Source organism: Podarcis melisellensis (genome assembly GCF_964234715.1).
Source record: "Podarcis melisellensis genome assembly, chromosome: 8".
NCBI lineage: Eukaryota > Metazoa > Chordata > Lepidosauria > Squamata > Lacertidae > Podarcis > Podarcis melisellensis.
Window position 1 is genome coordinate 11,744,887 of NC_138540.1, and position 17,702 is coordinate 11,762,588.

Consider the following 17,702-nt stretch of genomic DNA (forward strand, 5'->3'; position numbering starts at 1 on the left):
TCTTGCAATAAGGCGGCTGCCAGCCCCCAGGAGTTGAAAGGAGAAAATGATACAGAATGCTCACACACACACACACAATGGACTTAGGTTGCCTGAAGGCAACAGTGTGAGAATCCCCAAGGAAGTGCTGTAGAAGACCTGTAGGTGCCAGCATAGTAAAATTAGCAAATGTCTGTGACACTCTTTGCAAGGCAGCTGCCTGGGCCAGCTTGTAGGCCCTGCTGAAAGCCTGTGCACCTGTACCCCCGCTTTAAATTCCCTGACGCCACCCCAGGGCTTTGCAAGTCTTGGCCTGGAAATCTAACTTCTTTGGGCTTACTGCTTATGAGGGTGCAGAACCCCCTTCTCAAAATACACACAGTAGTTCCAAGTAAAAGCGTATTCATTTCTGATTGTAGGTCTTGTGCTTCTGTGGAATGGGTTAAGAACTAGGGCACACTGCTTCAGGTGTATGGTCAGAGACTGCTGGCAAAATGGGATGTTTGCCCATGATATCCAACCAGTGTTAATTATTTTCCAGATCCACAGATAGGAAATGAACGCCATACAGCATGCAGAAATAAAAAAGCAAGGGTAACATATACAGAGTAATGTTGGGCTCGAGTGCACCATCTCTTCCAAAAAGGAAAGAAAGAAGGAATATGTATCTTGGTTCTACTTGCATAGAAAGGAAAAGTTCACACCCTGCAACTAACAACATGGCATAATTCTGTAGTCTCAAAATGTAGTGCAAAATGACATCTACCCTTCCAACATGGCACAAACAGTGTAGATAGTAGTCTGCTACACCTGTTTCCATTACCTCTGTGGTAGAAAAGTAAAAATAAAACCCCCACATACAAAAAAAACACCCCGCCCTCCAATCATGACTACTAACACTTTTGAGATTATATGATGGTTGCAAAGTTCTAAGCCTAGGACTCTCCAGCTAATTTACTTTTAGTCAGACTTTGAACTTAAACCTTTTGTTGCTGTTGCAAGTTTTCAACTGGCTGTTATTGCAATTGCTGATAGAGCTTCATAAAGGGACATTTCTACCCACGTAATCTTGAGTGAGGAAGTGACCAAGTTCCACGCAGCTTGCTTTACGATAGCAAACGGAGAGAAAGAACCTTATTCCAGGCGTTTTTGTTACTGGAGTCACCTCTGGACTATGACAACTAGGCACTCCCATGAATACTTAACAGGTTGAACAATTCCCTTTTCAAAGGAAGCAAGTGTGGACCCACTTACTTATCTCCACTAACTTTGCTGTAAGACAAGGTTGTCAACCTTACTGGAATAAATAACATGCTAGCGGGACTGGCACCTGCTTGCTCAAAGAAAACCAGGCCTTCATTTCTAACAATGCCGTGAAGAGTAAACAGGGACCCTGCAAAGCTCCCAGTGAAAAAGACAAAACTCTCAACTCCTTTTCTGTTACTACTAGTTTCAGCAGCAAACAATTTGAATCACACCCATTTTCCATACAGAAGATGTAACAACGCTTCTTTATGCCACTGCTGCAGTAGAATTTTCATCTTATGGAAAGGTGAGCAGCCTTGACCCAGTCACTCCTTGGCTGAAGAAGGCAGGGTCAGGAGCAGAGCTCAGTGTTCCTGCATCATTTAAAAAAAAAAAAAACTGAGGGGAAAATACCATACATAGATTCTCTGTAGCCAACCCAAGGAAGAAGGCACCCCCTCGGCCTGACTCGTCTTGAAGCATGATCTGAGTAAAGCCTGCTCCTGCAGAAGCCTCCCCAGCAACACTTAAAACAGTTTTCAGTTTCCGGTGATCACATGTAAACACAGCAACCCCGTAACAAATGAAGTAAAACAAGGGTTATTTTGCATTTTCTTTTGGAATGACAAGGTGAGGCCATCCTAGACTTCCACAAATTGCAAAAGGCAGCCTGAGGGGGGGCTCATTTAAGAGCAGATGAGCCATCACAGGGAGAGCCAGCAGCTGGTTATCTCAGGCGGCCAACAGAGATCCAACTTTTTCAGATGGAGAAGGTGCCTTAGAGAACTTCGTGGAGGTGTATTGGGATGTGCTGACATAGCACCTCCCTCCCAAAAAAACCCCACAACTGGATAAAATGGGCCAAGCAGAAATTCTGACACCGCAAACCATTAACCACATCATGTACACTCCTTTCACCTCAAAGGGAGGGAAAGCAACACACTCCCTTAAGGGTAGGCGGGAAGTGTAAGAGATTTAATAAGCACCTTATTGGAGGATACTGCTCACAAGGAAGCTGCAGCCGTACTGACCCTTTCTGCACACTGTAAATCACCTGCAGCAGGGTGCAAAGGTTGGTGAAGATACTTTGGCATGCTGCACAGAAAATCCATCCGTAACAAAAGCTTTCCCAAAGAGTGACCCACCTCCTCTTTATTTACTCCTTTCAACTTCCTCCCTCCCTGCTTGCCCAATAGATTGGGGCAAACAAGGCACGGGGGCAGTTCAGGTCAGGAATGTTAATGCCCCCCCTCCGAGGGAGGCAGCATGCCATGGCTTGAGGGGGCCAGGCACCTTCAAAGCTGCCATCAAAAGAAGCCACTTTCTTGTGCTTTTAAACTTGCAAGGTTTGTCTTTATTTTGTTCTTTATATTTTGAAAGTGAAAAGAAATAGTATCGAGTCAATTTCTTTCTTTTTTTAAATATTTGTTCTATGTATTTACAAGCCTTAAAGTTGCTCTAAAGGTTCTGAAAGTATCACTAGTACTTTTTGCTGCTTTTTTTCTTCTTCCTCCAGGATAGCACTGTTTTGCTTTGAGCAAGTTATTTTTCCAAGCAGTCTGGTCCACAGCCGTTTTCTCAAACGCGGTTTTCCTTCAGCTCCAAGGTTATGCTTTGTTGCTTTTGATTTTTTTAAATTGTGGAAAGCAAGCTGAGAGGCAGGCGGAAAAAAATTGATGATTTTTTTTCTCTTTTTAAAAAAAAGTTCATCTCCCTCATCCTAGTTCATTCCCAAACCCCTTTAGAATTTAATACACAGATACCGTGCTTTGAAACAAAACTGAGGTGGCTCTGAAAAGGGAGGGAAATTTATTTATCTGTTTTTTTTTTTTGTCTATTATACAATTTGCTACAGAAACTGCAAATTTAAAAATTACACTGACATTTGCAGTTCTTAAAATAATAAATTAAAGTTCTCACTTTTTGTCTAAAGAGATTTGTTTCTTTTTAAAGTAGGAGTCCTTGTTTAAAAAGGAAAAATAAAAGATTAAAACAGAAAATATTTTTCTATAAATAGATGTATTTTGGTTTAGTGCTCCTGCCCTCAGGTTTGAAGTGGACTTGAATTTTCAAGTACTTTTTGTCCTCCATGATCGCCTTTGCGTTTATATCGGTTTTTTTGTCTCCTCTCCCACTCGTGCACATGTGGGGGAAGGGGGGGCTCTGCGCGAGAATTGGCCTTGCTGCACTGTGATTGGCGAAGACGTGAAACTTTTTTTAAAAAAATACTTAAATTGTTTTTTTGAGTTTTTTTGAGTTTTTTTTTTTTTGTAATTCAGTTTCAATTATCCTCCGACTCCTCTTCGGCTTCTCGTAGCCACGTGAAGAATGCCGTGACCGATTTTAATGCTACACCTTTCCCATTCTGTTCCGCGGGGTCTTTGCTGCTTTCCCACTTGTAGAAGGCATCCTCTGATATCACCTCCTCATCATACAGGCAATCAAAAAACATCCGTAACAAATCTGAGGAGGAAGGAAAGGAAGAGGTGAACACTCCCCCCTGGACAGCAGCCAAAGCAGACACGACTGGCTAGCAAGCTCAGTTCAAAATGTGAATTGCAGTGTGCTGAGCCTTCAACCCAACCCTCCACTTATATATTATAAATTTACTCCGTCTGACCCCTTTTAGTCCTTCCTCAATCAGGGAGCCAATGAAACACAAATATCGTTGCTCTTCAGAGCTCAGAGGGCTCTCTTGGAGGCAGCGGCGTAGCGTGGGTTGTCAGCACCCAGGGGAAGGCAAGTAATTTGTGCCCCCTAACCCGGGGCAAGGCAAGTAATTTGCGCCCCCTAACCTGCCGCCGCTGCCAGCTTCTTCTTGCTGCTGCCTGGTCTGGTCTGGTGTGGTTCTCTCCCGCGCTCAGCGCTGTGCTGGGCGGCCGCTGCACTGTCCCTCCCCCAGATAGTCCCTCGCTCTCTCTCCGCACCGCACGCCTGGCACCCACCCCCTCCACAGTGGGCGGCGACCCGGCGACCCGGATCGGATTCGCACAGCCAGCACTGCAGTGAGAGAGAGTGAGTGAGCCAGGTAGGGGCAGAGAGCTGCGAGTGCGAGCGTGCCCCCCCCAGATGTTGCGCCCGGTGCGGCCGGCCCCCCTGCACCCCCCACGCTACGCCACTGCTTGGAAGCCTCTCCCAGGTGAGAGGCCTTTCTAGGGCTCCACAGTGGGTAGGTTTTTTGTTCAGATGGCGTGGGCTAATCCTGCATCAGGGCAGGTTTAGAATCCAGGCTCCCAACACTGCAAAAAGCTTTCAGATAGATAGATAAATAATATATGGATGATATAAAACTGAGGGGAAATTGCTATATACTTGACATTCCCTCCATTTCTCTGGATGACAAGGGTAATAGGACTGGAAACAGAGAAACTGGAAACAGAGGGCTGCCTTTTTTCGTTGCTGACTGGGAGCCACATTCAAACTCAGGAGGATTTTCTGTGGCCCTTATTCATCCCGAACAAAAGCAAAATGATGCACCCCAAGAAAATCTAGTATAAATTGGCTTTGGGGTACCAGCAAACGGCCCTACAGCCAGGGACAGCACATCATGCTCCGTCCTATTTTACACAAGCCCAATTCAAGGGACCAAGGCCCAAAGACCACCCTGACCCTGAGTACACTTACTCGGAGGTTGATCAAGTTTTACTATTGATGCTTGTAGTGCGTAAAGTGCTTGTAGTTCCTTCTCTGTGTCCGCGTCTAGGTACTTAAGTAAGATCGGCACTCTCTGCTTGATAACAGCAGTGTCCACTCGCAAGCTAGAACTGTCCACTAGAAAAGAAAAGAGATTCAATGTCAGCATTTGGTTAAAAGCTGGCCAGGAAGGAGGAAGGCAGGCAACTCTTATCTATTCTCTGTCTTCACAGACAAATCTCAATTCAAGGCAAAAGGGATAGCAGCTGCAGCAATTAAATATTCTTCAACGTCTGGACTGCTTATGCAATTGGAAAGGTTTATTTCACCAGCTCATCTTCCAAAAATTAGAAGCTTTGAAAGAAAGAGGCTGTGTCACTTCATCCTACCTCCTGCAATTTTAGGTACCAAAAATATAAAAGATGGAATACATCACTACCTGTATCTGGGATCTAAAAATATTTAGGCTTGACTCTCACTGGGTGGTACCCCTTCACACTACAGGAGTCGGGTTCACATTGTGGAATGCTCTTCCATATCCCTCCCCCCAATATCTCTGCACACAGAAAGCTAGCATGTCAGGACAGAAACCTGACACACTTGTTTTCTATATGCAGGGACTCATTAGCTGGTGTGTTAATGTTCTCCTCTCCCCTCACAGTTTTACTGAACTTCTGAAGCGGCCACAAGTATGGACTTTAGCCAACTAAATCCCCATTCAGCTACACTACAAAAGCACAAAAAGGTTTAATGCACAGAAACTGGAAGGCAAAAAGGCAACACTCTCACTGGCACCCCTGCCCCAAATCCATGGGGGCCACTGCTGGCTAGAATTCAAAGATCTCCTTACACACACCCTCAAAATGAAGAACTGCCATTGGAACAGTTATCACTTGATGTTTTCTAATAGAACAACTCAGGATATAAAACAACTGGTGGAAACGGTAATAAGGTAGGTGATTTCTCTTCTTCCAACCATAGTATGCTTCCAAATGATATGGATTGGATTCACAGAAAAAACGGATCTGGAGAATCCCAGGAATCCCTGGGATGGAAGACACATTACATGACCTGTTCTTGTCGCTCATTATCTGTGTCTCATCAGTGGGACATTTCATGCAGAGCGCATGCTTAAAAAGGGACTGTGGCAAAGAATTCAAATTCCATGCAAAACAGAGGAAAGATATTGATGGCTTCATGTCTAAAACTTCTAGATGAACATTACTCACCTATAATAGCGGCTTTACAAACTGCTGTCATTAAAGCTCTAAGGAATGTAGGTGAACTCATCTGGCTCTCGTCTAGATTAGCCTGAAATCAAGAGTATTTGCAGAAGTCAAAAAAGCCCACGGGTTGCATCACAGCACCTCGTCTGAAGAACTCGCTGATGAAGAATCTTATAAGCTCACTCATTAAAGTGCTTCCTACCAGATCAGCTCACCCCAAAGTGCTCCTGGGAGCAGGAAAATGGCTTATATTCTCTCCCCCAATTCTGCCTTCTACGGTGTTATTTATTCAGCAGGAAAAACAGTCTGTTGCTGGAGAGTCACATAAAAAAGGCATTCTAGGATGGAACTCAGTGCTACAGATCAAAACCCTCTGGCATCTGTAAAAGCAATAATTTCTCTCTAGCCCTACAATGCAGCCCTCTAGGCGAGCAAAATTGTGTTCTGGTGACAAGCAGCAATCCCCAGGGGCGAAACCAGACTCTGCTGAAAGTGAGAGTCAGGAAAGCAGTGTGGAGACAGGTGAGGGCTGTGGTGAAATGCTCCCAACCCCGTGATTCTGTAAGAACCAAGAGCCCACTCCTGAGAGCTGCTCTTTCCAAGAGCCCAGGCTCCAGGAACTGTAACAGATGGGTTCAAATAACTCTTAACTTATTAGTGTACGGGCATAGATGGACTTGGGCTTTGTACCTCTACCCAATCAAAGATCTGCTCATCATTCGCCTTGTCCTCGATAATGAGTTTCTCCAGCTGTTTGTTCAACTCTTCAGCAGAGAGCTCCTTCTTTGAAAGTGCTTCTGAGGAACTGGAACTGTCAGTCTCTGTAAAGTCCAACTTCTGCAGTGTTACAAGAGAAGAGAGAATGGCTTTAGTTTGGTGTGACATGCAGGGTCCCCTGCCCATGCCAGTGAACACCCTGAAGTGGGGCTTAACTATCTATTCTTCCAAAGGGTTAAAGACCTTTTGCAGTGGAGGCTGGTTCCACCTCAAGGGTCAGAAGGGACAACATAGCATCTAGTCAAACCTCCTCCCCCATCAGAAGTGAACAGAGTGACCAAAAGGTCAGAGTGACCCTGCTCTGGCTCCCAACTCACCTGCTCCATGAGAAAGGTGTGGACATCCTCCTCTTCAGGTAAGAAGTCTTTCCAACTGAGGCCAGCCTCCCTCCATAAGGCTGCCACTTTCTTATGGCTCTAGAACACAGAAGGAATTTGAAAAATCAAAGAGAGAAGAGCAGGGAGACCCAAAACAGCCACGGTGTTCAAAGCAACCTCCAACCCCACCATAACAGTTCCTTTTCGGGGGTGAGGGGGAAACCTGGGTGAGTGCAAAGTATCACATTCAATATCCAGACTTTAGGATGTTCTGTTCCAACAGGAGGGTTCAATCCAATGCTGCTGTGGGGTCAACGGGATTCAGCAATCAGTGGGGCCATGAAAGTGCCACCCTTTCTGGGGTAGGGGCCTGCTCAGGTTGGGTCAGCAACTGGGAACATCTCTGAATTCGAAGCATCTTCAGAATGAGGCTGTCCTTTGTGATTCCTGCTCCTGATCAACCAAAGGCAGCTCCAAAGCCTTTTCAGGCAAAATGTGAATGCAACTCACTGACTTGGGAGTCTTGGGCAGGCTTCTTGACATTTTTCATTACGTTACGGATTCCCTTTGCACACACACACACATCCAGATCTGCAAGTGGCCTGGAACGCTTACCATTTGTTTGCATAGAAGGTGCAATATTTCGGAAAACAAGATGCCGGCTCTTCCCACAGGGAGCAAGGGTTTGCTAAATTCTCTGCAATAGGAGAGAGCAAGAGAGCAGTGTAAGCTTTGCCACCTGACAGGCAACTAGAACATAGTGAAAGGTCACCATGAAGGGGGGTGAGGGCTCTGGCCTTCACTAAGTTCTACTTCAATCTTTGACCACAGAAGCAACTCTGTTCTGGAGCTGGAGGGAGACCACAGCAGACAAGTTTAGACAGGCAGGATATTGGGGGAGTTGCCGCCCTCTGCTGGTTCAGCCCTTAGGGCCTGCTGGGAAACCCTATTTAGCTTGCCAGACTGTTTCTGGTAAACTGCACCCACCTGCCATCATACGAGACATCAGGTGCGGGACTAGGGCTAGTGTGGCTTAAAATGAGCTCTTAAGCATTCCTTTGCTGGAGGTAAGGCATGTCTCCACTGTCCAACAGCTGAAGCACATCTTACTCCAGACTCATGATGGGTTTACATTGAAATCTCTGTGAAAGCCCCCGTTTTAGTTGAGGTCTGTGCAAATCCCTTGGTGATCTGGGAGTGTGCCTTCAAAAAGAAACATTGCCTGACGTCATTTTAACTGGTGGGCCCCGTACACGCGTCTAATTAGGCCCATGAGGGGTCTGGCAGATTTAACAATACAGTTTGTAGCAAGCAACAGGTCTCGCATAGGTCACTGCGGTTGACTGTGGCTAGCTTGACCTTATCTATGCAAGTCAAAAGTCAAACTGTTTTATTTGGCTTTATGGCCATCATGAAACACACACACACACACACACACAAATCAAATAAAACAGCGGACTCGTACAAACCACAAATAATATAACACAATTCACAACTCACAAGGGCAGATATTAGCCATTCATAAGAAAAGATTAAGATTAAAAATTTTAGACACTACATTAAAATCAATATCTGATGTCATTATAGAAAAATCTTATAACTATCAATAATCAGCTAACATTCCATTCCGTCTCTTGTACGAGAGGACGGCTGTTAGGAATTTAGCAACCTGTAGTTTAATATAAGGATCCACATCTTGGAGAACCCAGGCAAGCTGAAGGTCTACTGGTTTGTCAGCCATAGGCTGGATTATGGAGTTTTATCTATGCAAGGAGTTCCAAGGGCAGCCGGTGCAAGCATCACCCCACGGCTAACGGAGAAAGAGTGCAGCTTACGTCAGAAGTTCTCTCATAGAGATTCCTCCTTCTTTCAACATAGGCGTCACTAACTCAGCCAGGTATAACCATATGTGGGGTATATCGATGGCCATGTCGTCTGCCGTCTCCAAGGTGTCCGCAAACCTAAGGAGGGAAGCAGAGTTGCTCAAGGCACATTCCGTCTGGGAGGCAGCTGGTCACTCTCTGCATCCAGCCCAAATGTAACTGTTTGTAGTGAGCACCCATGAAAGAAAGAAAAAATACCCAGAGATCTTGCTTCCTTCCCTGGCAGACTACCAACCCCTTGAAAAAGTCCTGCTTGCTGAGCTTCTCCGACTGCACCAGCTGATACAGCAACTGGCCCATGTGGTCTCTGGTGATCTGACTCCGCTCCAGGGTTGACTCCACGCCCACCTGCACAAACACAGGCAGCACTCCCGGTATGCTCAGCTCCTCCACGCACTGCATCGCTTCCTGTCCAGACAATAGAAAGGGAGGTTTCTCTGTAGTCCGTGGGCTAAGAGACTTTCCTTGTGTAAAGCTCCTCAGCTGACCTTCATAAAGGTCCTTCTTGCTCTCTGCACTGATATTGTAAGATCAGCGGCCACAAAGCCAGACCTCGGAAAGGGTGGCTTTTAAACGCTTAAGTCCTCCGCCCCAAGAGAAAACGCCAATGCACGTCACGATGGGCCACTGCTCTCCTTACCTTATAATCGTTTATGTGCAAGAACTCGTCAATGATCGATTTGCACTTTCTCTCTATTTCCTCTTCTGACAATGCAGGTTTTTCTTGGGCTGGGGATGTGGAAATTTCAGGCTTGGCTGTTAAGACAGTTGAATGGGTAAGGGGAGAGGGAGAGAAAGAGGCAGGAAATGTAGAAGGCTTACTTCAATGCAATGCCAGAGAGGCATTTTTCCCATGCACAATGCCATTGTCATTACAGACAAGTCCTTAGGCTGTGTCCTGCCCTTCTTCGTAAGTCCTACATGCAGCTACACACTCTAGGACTTTTGGTGTAACTCATCCCAGAGAGAGATCTGCACAGAATACCTCGCTTTAGATCACCACCATTTTGACTCAGAAGGGGCAACAAATGAACGTAGATGAAATAATGCTATGAGCTCAAGAGGGAATGGACAAAAATTAAAGGTAAAGGTAAAGGTACCCCTGCCCGTATGGGCCAGTCTTGCCAGACTCTAGGGTTGTGCGCCCATCTCACTCTAGAGGCCGGGAGCCAGCGCTGTCCGCAGACACTTCCGGGTCACATGGCCAGCATGACAAGCTGCATCTGGCGAGCCAGAGCCGCACACGGAAACGCCGTTTACCTTCCCGCTAGTAAGCGGTCCCTATTTATCTACTTGCACCAGAGGGTGCTTTCGAACTGCTAGGTTGGCAGGCGCTGGGACCCAGCAACGGGAGCGCACCCCGCCGCGGGGATTCGAACCGCCGACCATGCGATCAGCAAGTCCTAGGCGCTGAGGTTTTACCCACAGCGCCACCCGCATCCCTGCAGGACATAAATTAGCACCAACCAAATCAGTCACAAAATGTTTCTGCTCATCCAGCAGGAAGGACAGCCCAGAGTTCAGAAGCCCCAACTTGGAGGAGGAAGAGGAAAAGCTCACCAGTTTCCTTGGCCTTGCTCCTCTCTGCCTCTGTGCTGTTCCAGTCGCTCTCCAGCCCCCCTGTCAGCTGCTTCACAGTCTCCAGCATCTCCCGCCGCTGTTCTTCCTGAGCCTGGTTGTCCAAGAGCTGCTCCTTGCTGCTGCTGACCCGCAAGAAGGTGTTGGGTCGTGAGGCTGGAGAGGGGAGCAGCTTGTCGTTCTTCTCCCTGCCTGTGCTCCCCCGACTGTGGGAGCAAAGACATTTCTCAGGAAAATTCCTTACTCACTCATTGCTTGAAAAAAATTAACCCCCAACTCGGCTATGTGCCAATTAGCTTTCAAGTGACTTTCAAGTGATAGTAAACACAGCCATAAAGCACTAAAAGCAGAAGAGTTTTATCAGAGAGGCAATTAAATCTCTGCTTTTTTCACACATTTCATTACGCGGACAGAAGTCAGCTTAATCACATAGAACACTTCATTCAAGGCAATTACTATTACTACTACTGCTACTACTACTAAATGAAGTGGGAGAGAAGCACCCATGGGTGGCCCGAGACTTACCTAGTTAAGGCCCTGCGAGAGTCCAACTCTGCGGATGTGGCTGAGGCAGACACAGATGATGCGGGAGGCTGCAGTGCAGAGAATCGGTTCAAACTAGTGGCACTTGGTCGTAAGGAATCTGCAAGAGGATGTTGGGGAGAGTAACAGCTGCCTCAAGGGCTCCAGGAAACCCATCAGCCAGAGGCCCAGAAGCTCTTAAACCTAGCACAAGTTTAACTGTGTCAAGTGGATGCCTTGATGATCTCTCTCAAGCTTTAGGACAGAGGGTTTTTGCAGAGAGATGGGTCACCTACAGATACAAGAAACCCTTTAAAGCCTTAACTGGCTTGGGTGTCTCCTAAGGACCAATTCCTTCCCTAGAAACCAAGCCTTATGAGGAACAGTTGAGGAAGTTGGGTATGTTTAGCCTGGAAGAGATTGAGAGGAGATAGCTACCTTTAAATATCTGAAGGGCAGTCAAATGGAAGTTGGATTCAGCTTGTTTTCTGCTGGATCCGAAGGACAGGACCCAAACCAATGGATTCCAAATGACAAGAAAGGAGATTCTGACTAAACACCAGGAAAAACCTCTGGCAGAGCTGTTTGACAGTGGAACAGACTCCCTTGGCAGGTTCTGGACTCTCCTTCAGTAGAGGTTTTTAAGCAGAGGTTGGATGGCCATCTGTCATGGATGCTAGGATAATTTGCTCTGATTTCTTGTTCCAGGCATTGATACTGAGTGAAACTCAGCAATCATCCAATCAGGGCAGAGTCTTTGCAGTAGAGACGTCAGCACTGTGGTGTGGACTCCCCAAAGATATTTGCCAAGCTCCTACACTGAGCTCTTTTCGGAGCCAAGCAAAAACCGGCTCTTTCAGGAGACTCTCTAGCTAACTTAATCATGCTATTCTTAGCTCTTCATCGGTTTCCGACTGTAGTACTATAGTGTGTTGTCTACAGACTGCTGCAGCACTACAGTTGGAAACGGATCAAGTGCTGGTTTGATCCACCAATTTAGTTACTTTGGTGAAACATTTGAACGTTTAAGAAAAAGAAGTAGAACATGGGAGTTATATCAGGCTAAGTCCTCCCCAAAGTAAATCCACTGAATTTAATGAACCTAAGATAGTTGTAGCCATTTAACTTTAGTGGGTGTTCCAAGAGGAGGGCTAGCACTGAATATGGAGTTTGCACGGCCCATTCAGAACAGGAAGCAAGCCAAGACTGGAAATTCCAAAAAAGGAGAAATGACAAGGAGATGTATTTGACGAGGAACAGTAACTGTCAGCACTTTTCAGGGGGCACAGAGCAAAATGCAGGGTGGGGGGCCTCCACACTCACCAATCTCACTGGCCTTGGCTCCCCCACTGCTGCCTTTTCCCCAGCTGCCCAACTGGGCTTTAGGCACAAGCTGGATCTTGTCATCTATTGTGGGCTGAAAGACACACAGAAAGGAGCACCAATCAGAGAGAGCCTGCTGGAGATTGGAACCGCCCCAACCAATCCTGTTTCTCAGAAGAAAACAAATCCTCCTGCCCTCCGGCTCACTGCCACCCTCTCTCCCACTTTCCGGTTCAAAATGCCTAGATGCACAGATGGACAAACAGCTTCCTTGGAGGGCAGGGCAGCAAGAAAAACCAAGATTCCCCAACCAGGCACTCTCCAAGCATTCTGAACTACAGTTCCCACTGGCACCAGCTACTGTAGGTGTGTGAAGCTAGTGAGGAGATTTCACCCCTCCCATATCCAAGAATCTCCTGAGGAGTCTGCTGATTCTCCAGAGAGGAGGAGCAGTGTTCTGCTTTCTACTTATTCTGCTCCAGCACCAAGTCAGTCAGTCAGTCAGTCAGTGTGTCAGAGAGAGAGAGACTGAGTGTTACAGATCGTGTGTAGAGATAAGGTTACTGCTAAGAGCAGCTGCAGACACTCAGTGCAGTTTAGCATTCATTTATGCTTAGAACCCATTAAGCTCTGTATATAGTTGTATAATAGTTGTAGATAGAATATATTCTACAGAGCTGCTCTCCGAGTCGTGTTTATACTCTGCTAGACTCTGCTATACTCTGCTGTGCGACGACTGTCTACTTGTTGGAGTGAATCCGGTGCTCACAACTTTAAGTTGTGAGTCCACAGCACTTTGACCTGTTCCTGTCCAGAAGGTGGTCCCTGGAAGTGCTACCCAGCTTGCCTAGCCCAGTCGGGGCTGAAGTGCATGAGTCCAGTTGGTGGCACTGGCTCAAGGGCGATGCTGACAGCTAGAGCCTGTGGGAATTGCAAAATGTCTGGGAGGGCACCACTTTCAGGAAGGCTAATGTTGAGGACTGGGAATGTGGGAGATGACCAACCAAAGGAGAGTTGGTCTCTCAGGATTCCTCTCAGAAAGAGATTCTTCCTCCATACAAACCTTGGTGATTTTAAGGAACTTGGTGGGGTCCAGCACACGGGTATTTTTCGCCCCCTGCACCGTGTTCCAGCCACCCTCCTCTACCCTCTGAACACCTGCAAACAAAACAAACAAACAGGTTACTTTTTAATAATCCCTGATATGGTAGCTAAAGTGGTCTGGGATGAGTTGAATGTGTAAAGTGAAGCTTGAGAGCCTATGGGAAGAAGGCTGCTATGTTTCCTCTGTCGCATCTAGCTGAAGAGTGCATTTCAATTTGCATTTGTGTGGTAGGTTTTTAAAAAAATTATTTGTGCAGTTTCACCATTTGCCTATTCTGTGCAATGGTCCATGCACACACTAGTAGAACAAATGGCTGGAGGTTGCTCCCCAATATGCTTAACAATATATATTGAGGCATATGGGCAGAAAGAGATATTCAACCTGGACAGGGCACTCTATAATCTAGACACCGGAGGCAATTCTCATGACATGGACCCTTGTTTCTCTCTCCTCCTGGTCAAGCATCAGATGGGAACTCTGGGAACTTACCAGGCCTCCTCTTCTCTTTGGTCATTAGTTGCTGGACTTTCCGCTGCTCCTCCTGTTCTTCAATTTTTGCTTCTTTATGGATCTGCTCTATCGTCTTGGGGCCTTGATCTGCCCTCCGTGAGACCCAGTTACACTGTGGAAGACAGGAAAGCAAAGATGGATGAGGCCTTCTTTCTCCCCTGCACACTGTGGGGTAGTTGTGGTTGATGCAGACAGAGGAAGTGGGATATTCTACTGTGGGGAAAACTGCTCGCAAAAGCGTGACACAAGTCGACTGTAAAACCACAGCTATCCCATGACAGCAGCCCATGATGCAGGAGACAGCAGCTCCACTGCCCATCATCAAAAGATGGTCTCTGGCAGCCCTTTGAAAAAACCAAGAACTACCCTCTCAAGGTAAGACCAAGAGCCAGGTGAGAGCAGTACCCCTTTTCTCTTGTGGACAATTACTCATCTGTTTCCCTTGCTGGACACGTACCTGCCTGAGGTCTATGACATCTTGAAGCATGAATCGTATTCTGGAAGAGGTTTTCCTCTCTTTGACTATCTTTTCCATTTGATTGAAATACTGGTCCATTCGAGGCTAGAGGAAACACAGATGCTCTCACCATACTTCATAGGAACATGAAAAACTGCCTTACAGCGGGGGATGGGGAAGGGGATCCTTTCCAGCCTCTCCTGGGAAACCATTCAGGGCCTGGAGCAATGAGGGTGACTCTTACCTTTGGACAGGGGCTAATCCCAGCCAGGCAAAAGTAAAGAGGTTTCTATGTAGAAATACATAAAAGTCACCCACCCGGCCCTGCACTTTCCAAGTGGCCTCACATTCCATCCACTCCTGGCGGGTATGAAGAAGGGCCAGTAAGGGGCATGGATCTAGCTTTTCTGAACACTAAGTTCTTTTCAGAACCAAAGAAGATGGATTTGGGTGTTCACTCTTCCCTGATGACACAAGGGGCAAAGCAACCCTACTGCCCCATCTTCTAGGGGAAAGCACAAGCGCCATTTAGCAGCCCTCAGAAAAGGCTACAGCCACCAAGGGTCTCAGTGTGGGTGCCAGGCTCTTCTAACCTTGGCTTTCTCAAAGTCCAAGTCTTTGCCAATGGTAGTCAAGAGGCGGCAGAGGCACTCAAGGGACTCCTCGTCGTGGTTCTTCAGCAGCTTCACCACACAGTCGTGCATGATGGCCTCTGTCAGCATCTTCAGCTTGAAGAGCTCCCCAATGAACTTTATGTTGCCAATGGAGCGCCGCCGGGCCTTGTCCTTGGCTTCTTCCAGTTCATCGTGGAGCCGCGTCCTCTCCTCTGGCTGAGGGGCAGAGAAGGAAGGGGTGGTGAGAAAGGGCTGCCTGCCACACCACAAGCCCATGGCCTCGCTTCCCAGGCCAGCAACACCACAGGACTCCCATGTCTTGGCCTCCCTGCTCCTGGGAGCGCACAGAGGGTGCTCTGCAGACACTCACCGTTGTGGCAGCTTCCAGCTCCTTCTGCTTCTTCTCAAAGACATCGTCATCAGCTTTGTCCTTTTCAAATTCTTTCTGGCAACGATTCAGGAGTAGCTTCCGGAAGTTGACAAAGCTCCCGGGCTTATCCGCCATGGGCACCTTCAGCTGTGTGCAGCACATGTCAAAAGGGCCAAGGAGGAGGAAGGTGAGCACAACACAGGCAAAACAGGGCACTCTCATCACTTGCTGCATTCCTAACCAGCATTTTATCATTTTATTTATAAAAATATTTATGGGCCATTATTCATAAAAACATATTAGAGCAACAGGCTGGTTCACAGCATTCATATTGAAAACAACATATATACATATATATACATAATATATATAATACATATATATATATATACATAATATATATAAACTTTTAACATCAAAGGTGAACTATTATGGAAAGGTGCTATTATTAATTGCCTGCATGAGCCTGGTTCAGATAAACATCTTCAGGACAACCTCCCCATAAACCCCTTTTCGTTCTGGTGTCTAAAAGGCAGCAGATGACAGACCAGTGCAATTCAGCCCAGTATTGTCTACCCTGAATGGCAGAGTATCTCCTGAGACTCAGGCCAATAAGGTCCTTTTCAAATCATCCTTTTAACAGCAGATGGCAGGGATCAAATCTGGCCTATCCTGCATGTTAAGCAGGAGCTCTGCCATGCCCCCGCTCCCACTGGGTATTTTCCTCTTCCAAGTTCCCACACCACACTTACCGTGACGAGACACCTGCACATGTTTGCATAGGCCACAGAGAAGCTGGGTTCATCAATGGCTTTCTCGAACACAAGGTCGATGACGCCTTTCAACCTCTCTTCGGTGTCCACAGTTAGATCAGTCACTTGCTTCATCAGTTGATTGAACATCTGCGGTGTCAACTTATTCAAGATGCTTCGGACCTTGCGGAATAGCTCCTGAAGGGAAAATGCAGGTGTTAAGGTGCAAAACTCAAATGAGGCAAAAGGCCTAGGAGAGCAACGGCCCAAGACAGCTGCTTTCAGTACCCAGGCAGGTATGCTTCATTGCGTCGTATGCCCAAACCATGCCAGGTCAGCTTGAACAGCTCCACCCATGTTCACAGCAACTCCAGGAGGAAAGGGGAAGACAGGCAGACAGGGAAGTTCAGACACAGCCAGGTTGAAACAACCAGACTCCAGAGCAGCAAAAGCTTTGTACAGTGGCAGCTCAGAACGCAAATATATTCCACACAGGAAGTCTGTCCTCTGTGGGATCCCCCTTCTTTCCCCCTCCCAAGGAAAGGCAGAAACAGTCAAGTAGATAACATAGAGAAAATACACCTGCCAGAGAGGTAGTAGGTTGTCTGGTATCCTCACTTGTCCTTTTAAGCCAGGAAGGTCCAACTTTTCATATCAAGTGGGCCGCAATTGTATTTCAACAAGGCACCCATGTGTTGTGGGGGGGGGAGGGGGGAGGAGCGAGTCCAAAATTTGTGCTGTCTTCCCATAGCCGGGTAAGTGAGTCCCTCCCACCTCCTTCCAAAGCAGGAAAGCACTAACCAGGCTTTGGGAAGAAGGTGGCAGAACTCTAGGACCCTGTTAGAGCACCCCCCCAGCCCAGCCCATCACTTGCTCAGCTTGGAAAGGCAGCACGAGGGCTGGGGAGGTGGGGGTGTCAAATGTTGCCATATGCGGCCTTTGGGCTGCACGTTGGACCACCCTGTTCTTAGCCATGCAAATCACACTACAGCTAAGGGTGGGTGTTAAAGTGGGGAGTAGGGCCAGCCCCTCGGCAGCCCAGCCAGGAGGATCATGTTCTTGCCTCACCTGGGTTTTGATGCTCTCAGAGTCTTCTGCTTGTGTCTCACGCTTCAGACTCGGCTTCCAGGCATTCTCAGCTTTCTTCAGGTGTACATCCTCTTTGACACAAACCGTGATGATCTTCCTGGGCTCCCGCCTTTGGCCTGGCTGAGATCTCCGCTGTCCAACGTTTAACAGCTAAGAGAAAAACCAGTCCCTTGAATGTTAAGTCCCTTTTAACACAAAGAGGCTCAAACAAGACATACAGTACGTCCAGCATCAAAGCAACCCTGCTCTGCCAACACTAGCATCTACTTGGGAATTTATGCAGGTGAATATAGGAATGTAGCAAACTGCCTTATACAAAGTC

The 17,702-nt window shown here is 47.1% G+C and overlaps 1 protein-coding gene across 29 annotated transcripts in view; it reads right to left on the minus strand.

Moving 5' to 3' along the window:
- Positions 1–2,555: 2,555 nt before the first annotated feature.
- EIF4G3 (eukaryotic translation initiation factor 4 gamma 3) overlaps positions 2,556–17,702 on the minus strand; it is a 79,156-nt gene continuing 64,009 nt past the window's right edge. For 28 of the 29 annotated variants that reach the window (XM_081923106.1, XM_081923105.1, XM_081923100.1 and 25 more), the window contains 19 exons: positions 17,360–17,530; positions 16,292–16,489; positions 15,540–15,686; positions 15,149–15,385; positions 14,556–14,660; positions 14,078–14,210; positions 13,547–13,641; positions 12,484–12,577; positions 11,164–11,281; positions 10,621–10,844; positions 9,701–9,816; positions 9,296–9,468; positions 9,013–9,138; positions 7,793–7,874; positions 7,178–7,276; positions 6,774–6,920; positions 6,087–6,168; positions 4,849–4,995; positions 2,556–3,687 (listed from right to left, as the gene is read on the minus strand). In XM_081923106.1, coding sequence (XP_081779232.1) covers positions 3,506–3,687; positions 4,849–4,995; positions 6,087–6,168; positions 6,774–6,920; positions 7,178–7,276; positions 7,793–7,874; positions 9,013–9,138; positions 9,296–9,468; positions 9,701–9,816; positions 10,621–10,844; positions 11,164–11,281; positions 12,484–12,577; positions 13,547–13,641; positions 14,078–14,210; positions 14,556–14,660; positions 15,149–15,385; positions 15,540–15,686; positions 16,292–16,489; positions 17,360–17,530 — 2,676 coding nt within the window. In that variant the 3' untranslated portion in view covers positions 2,556–3,505. Of the gene's footprint in view, positions 3,688–4,848; positions 4,996–6,086; positions 6,169–6,773; positions 6,921–7,177; positions 7,277–7,792; positions 7,875–9,012; positions 9,139–9,258; positions 9,469–9,700; positions 9,817–10,620; positions 10,845–11,163; positions 11,282–12,483; positions 12,578–13,546; positions 13,642–14,077; positions 14,211–14,555; positions 14,661–15,148; positions 15,386–15,539; positions 15,687–16,291; positions 16,490–17,359; positions 17,531–17,702 lie in introns of those variants that run through there. The other variant, XR_014171254.1, reaches the window with a different exon arrangement.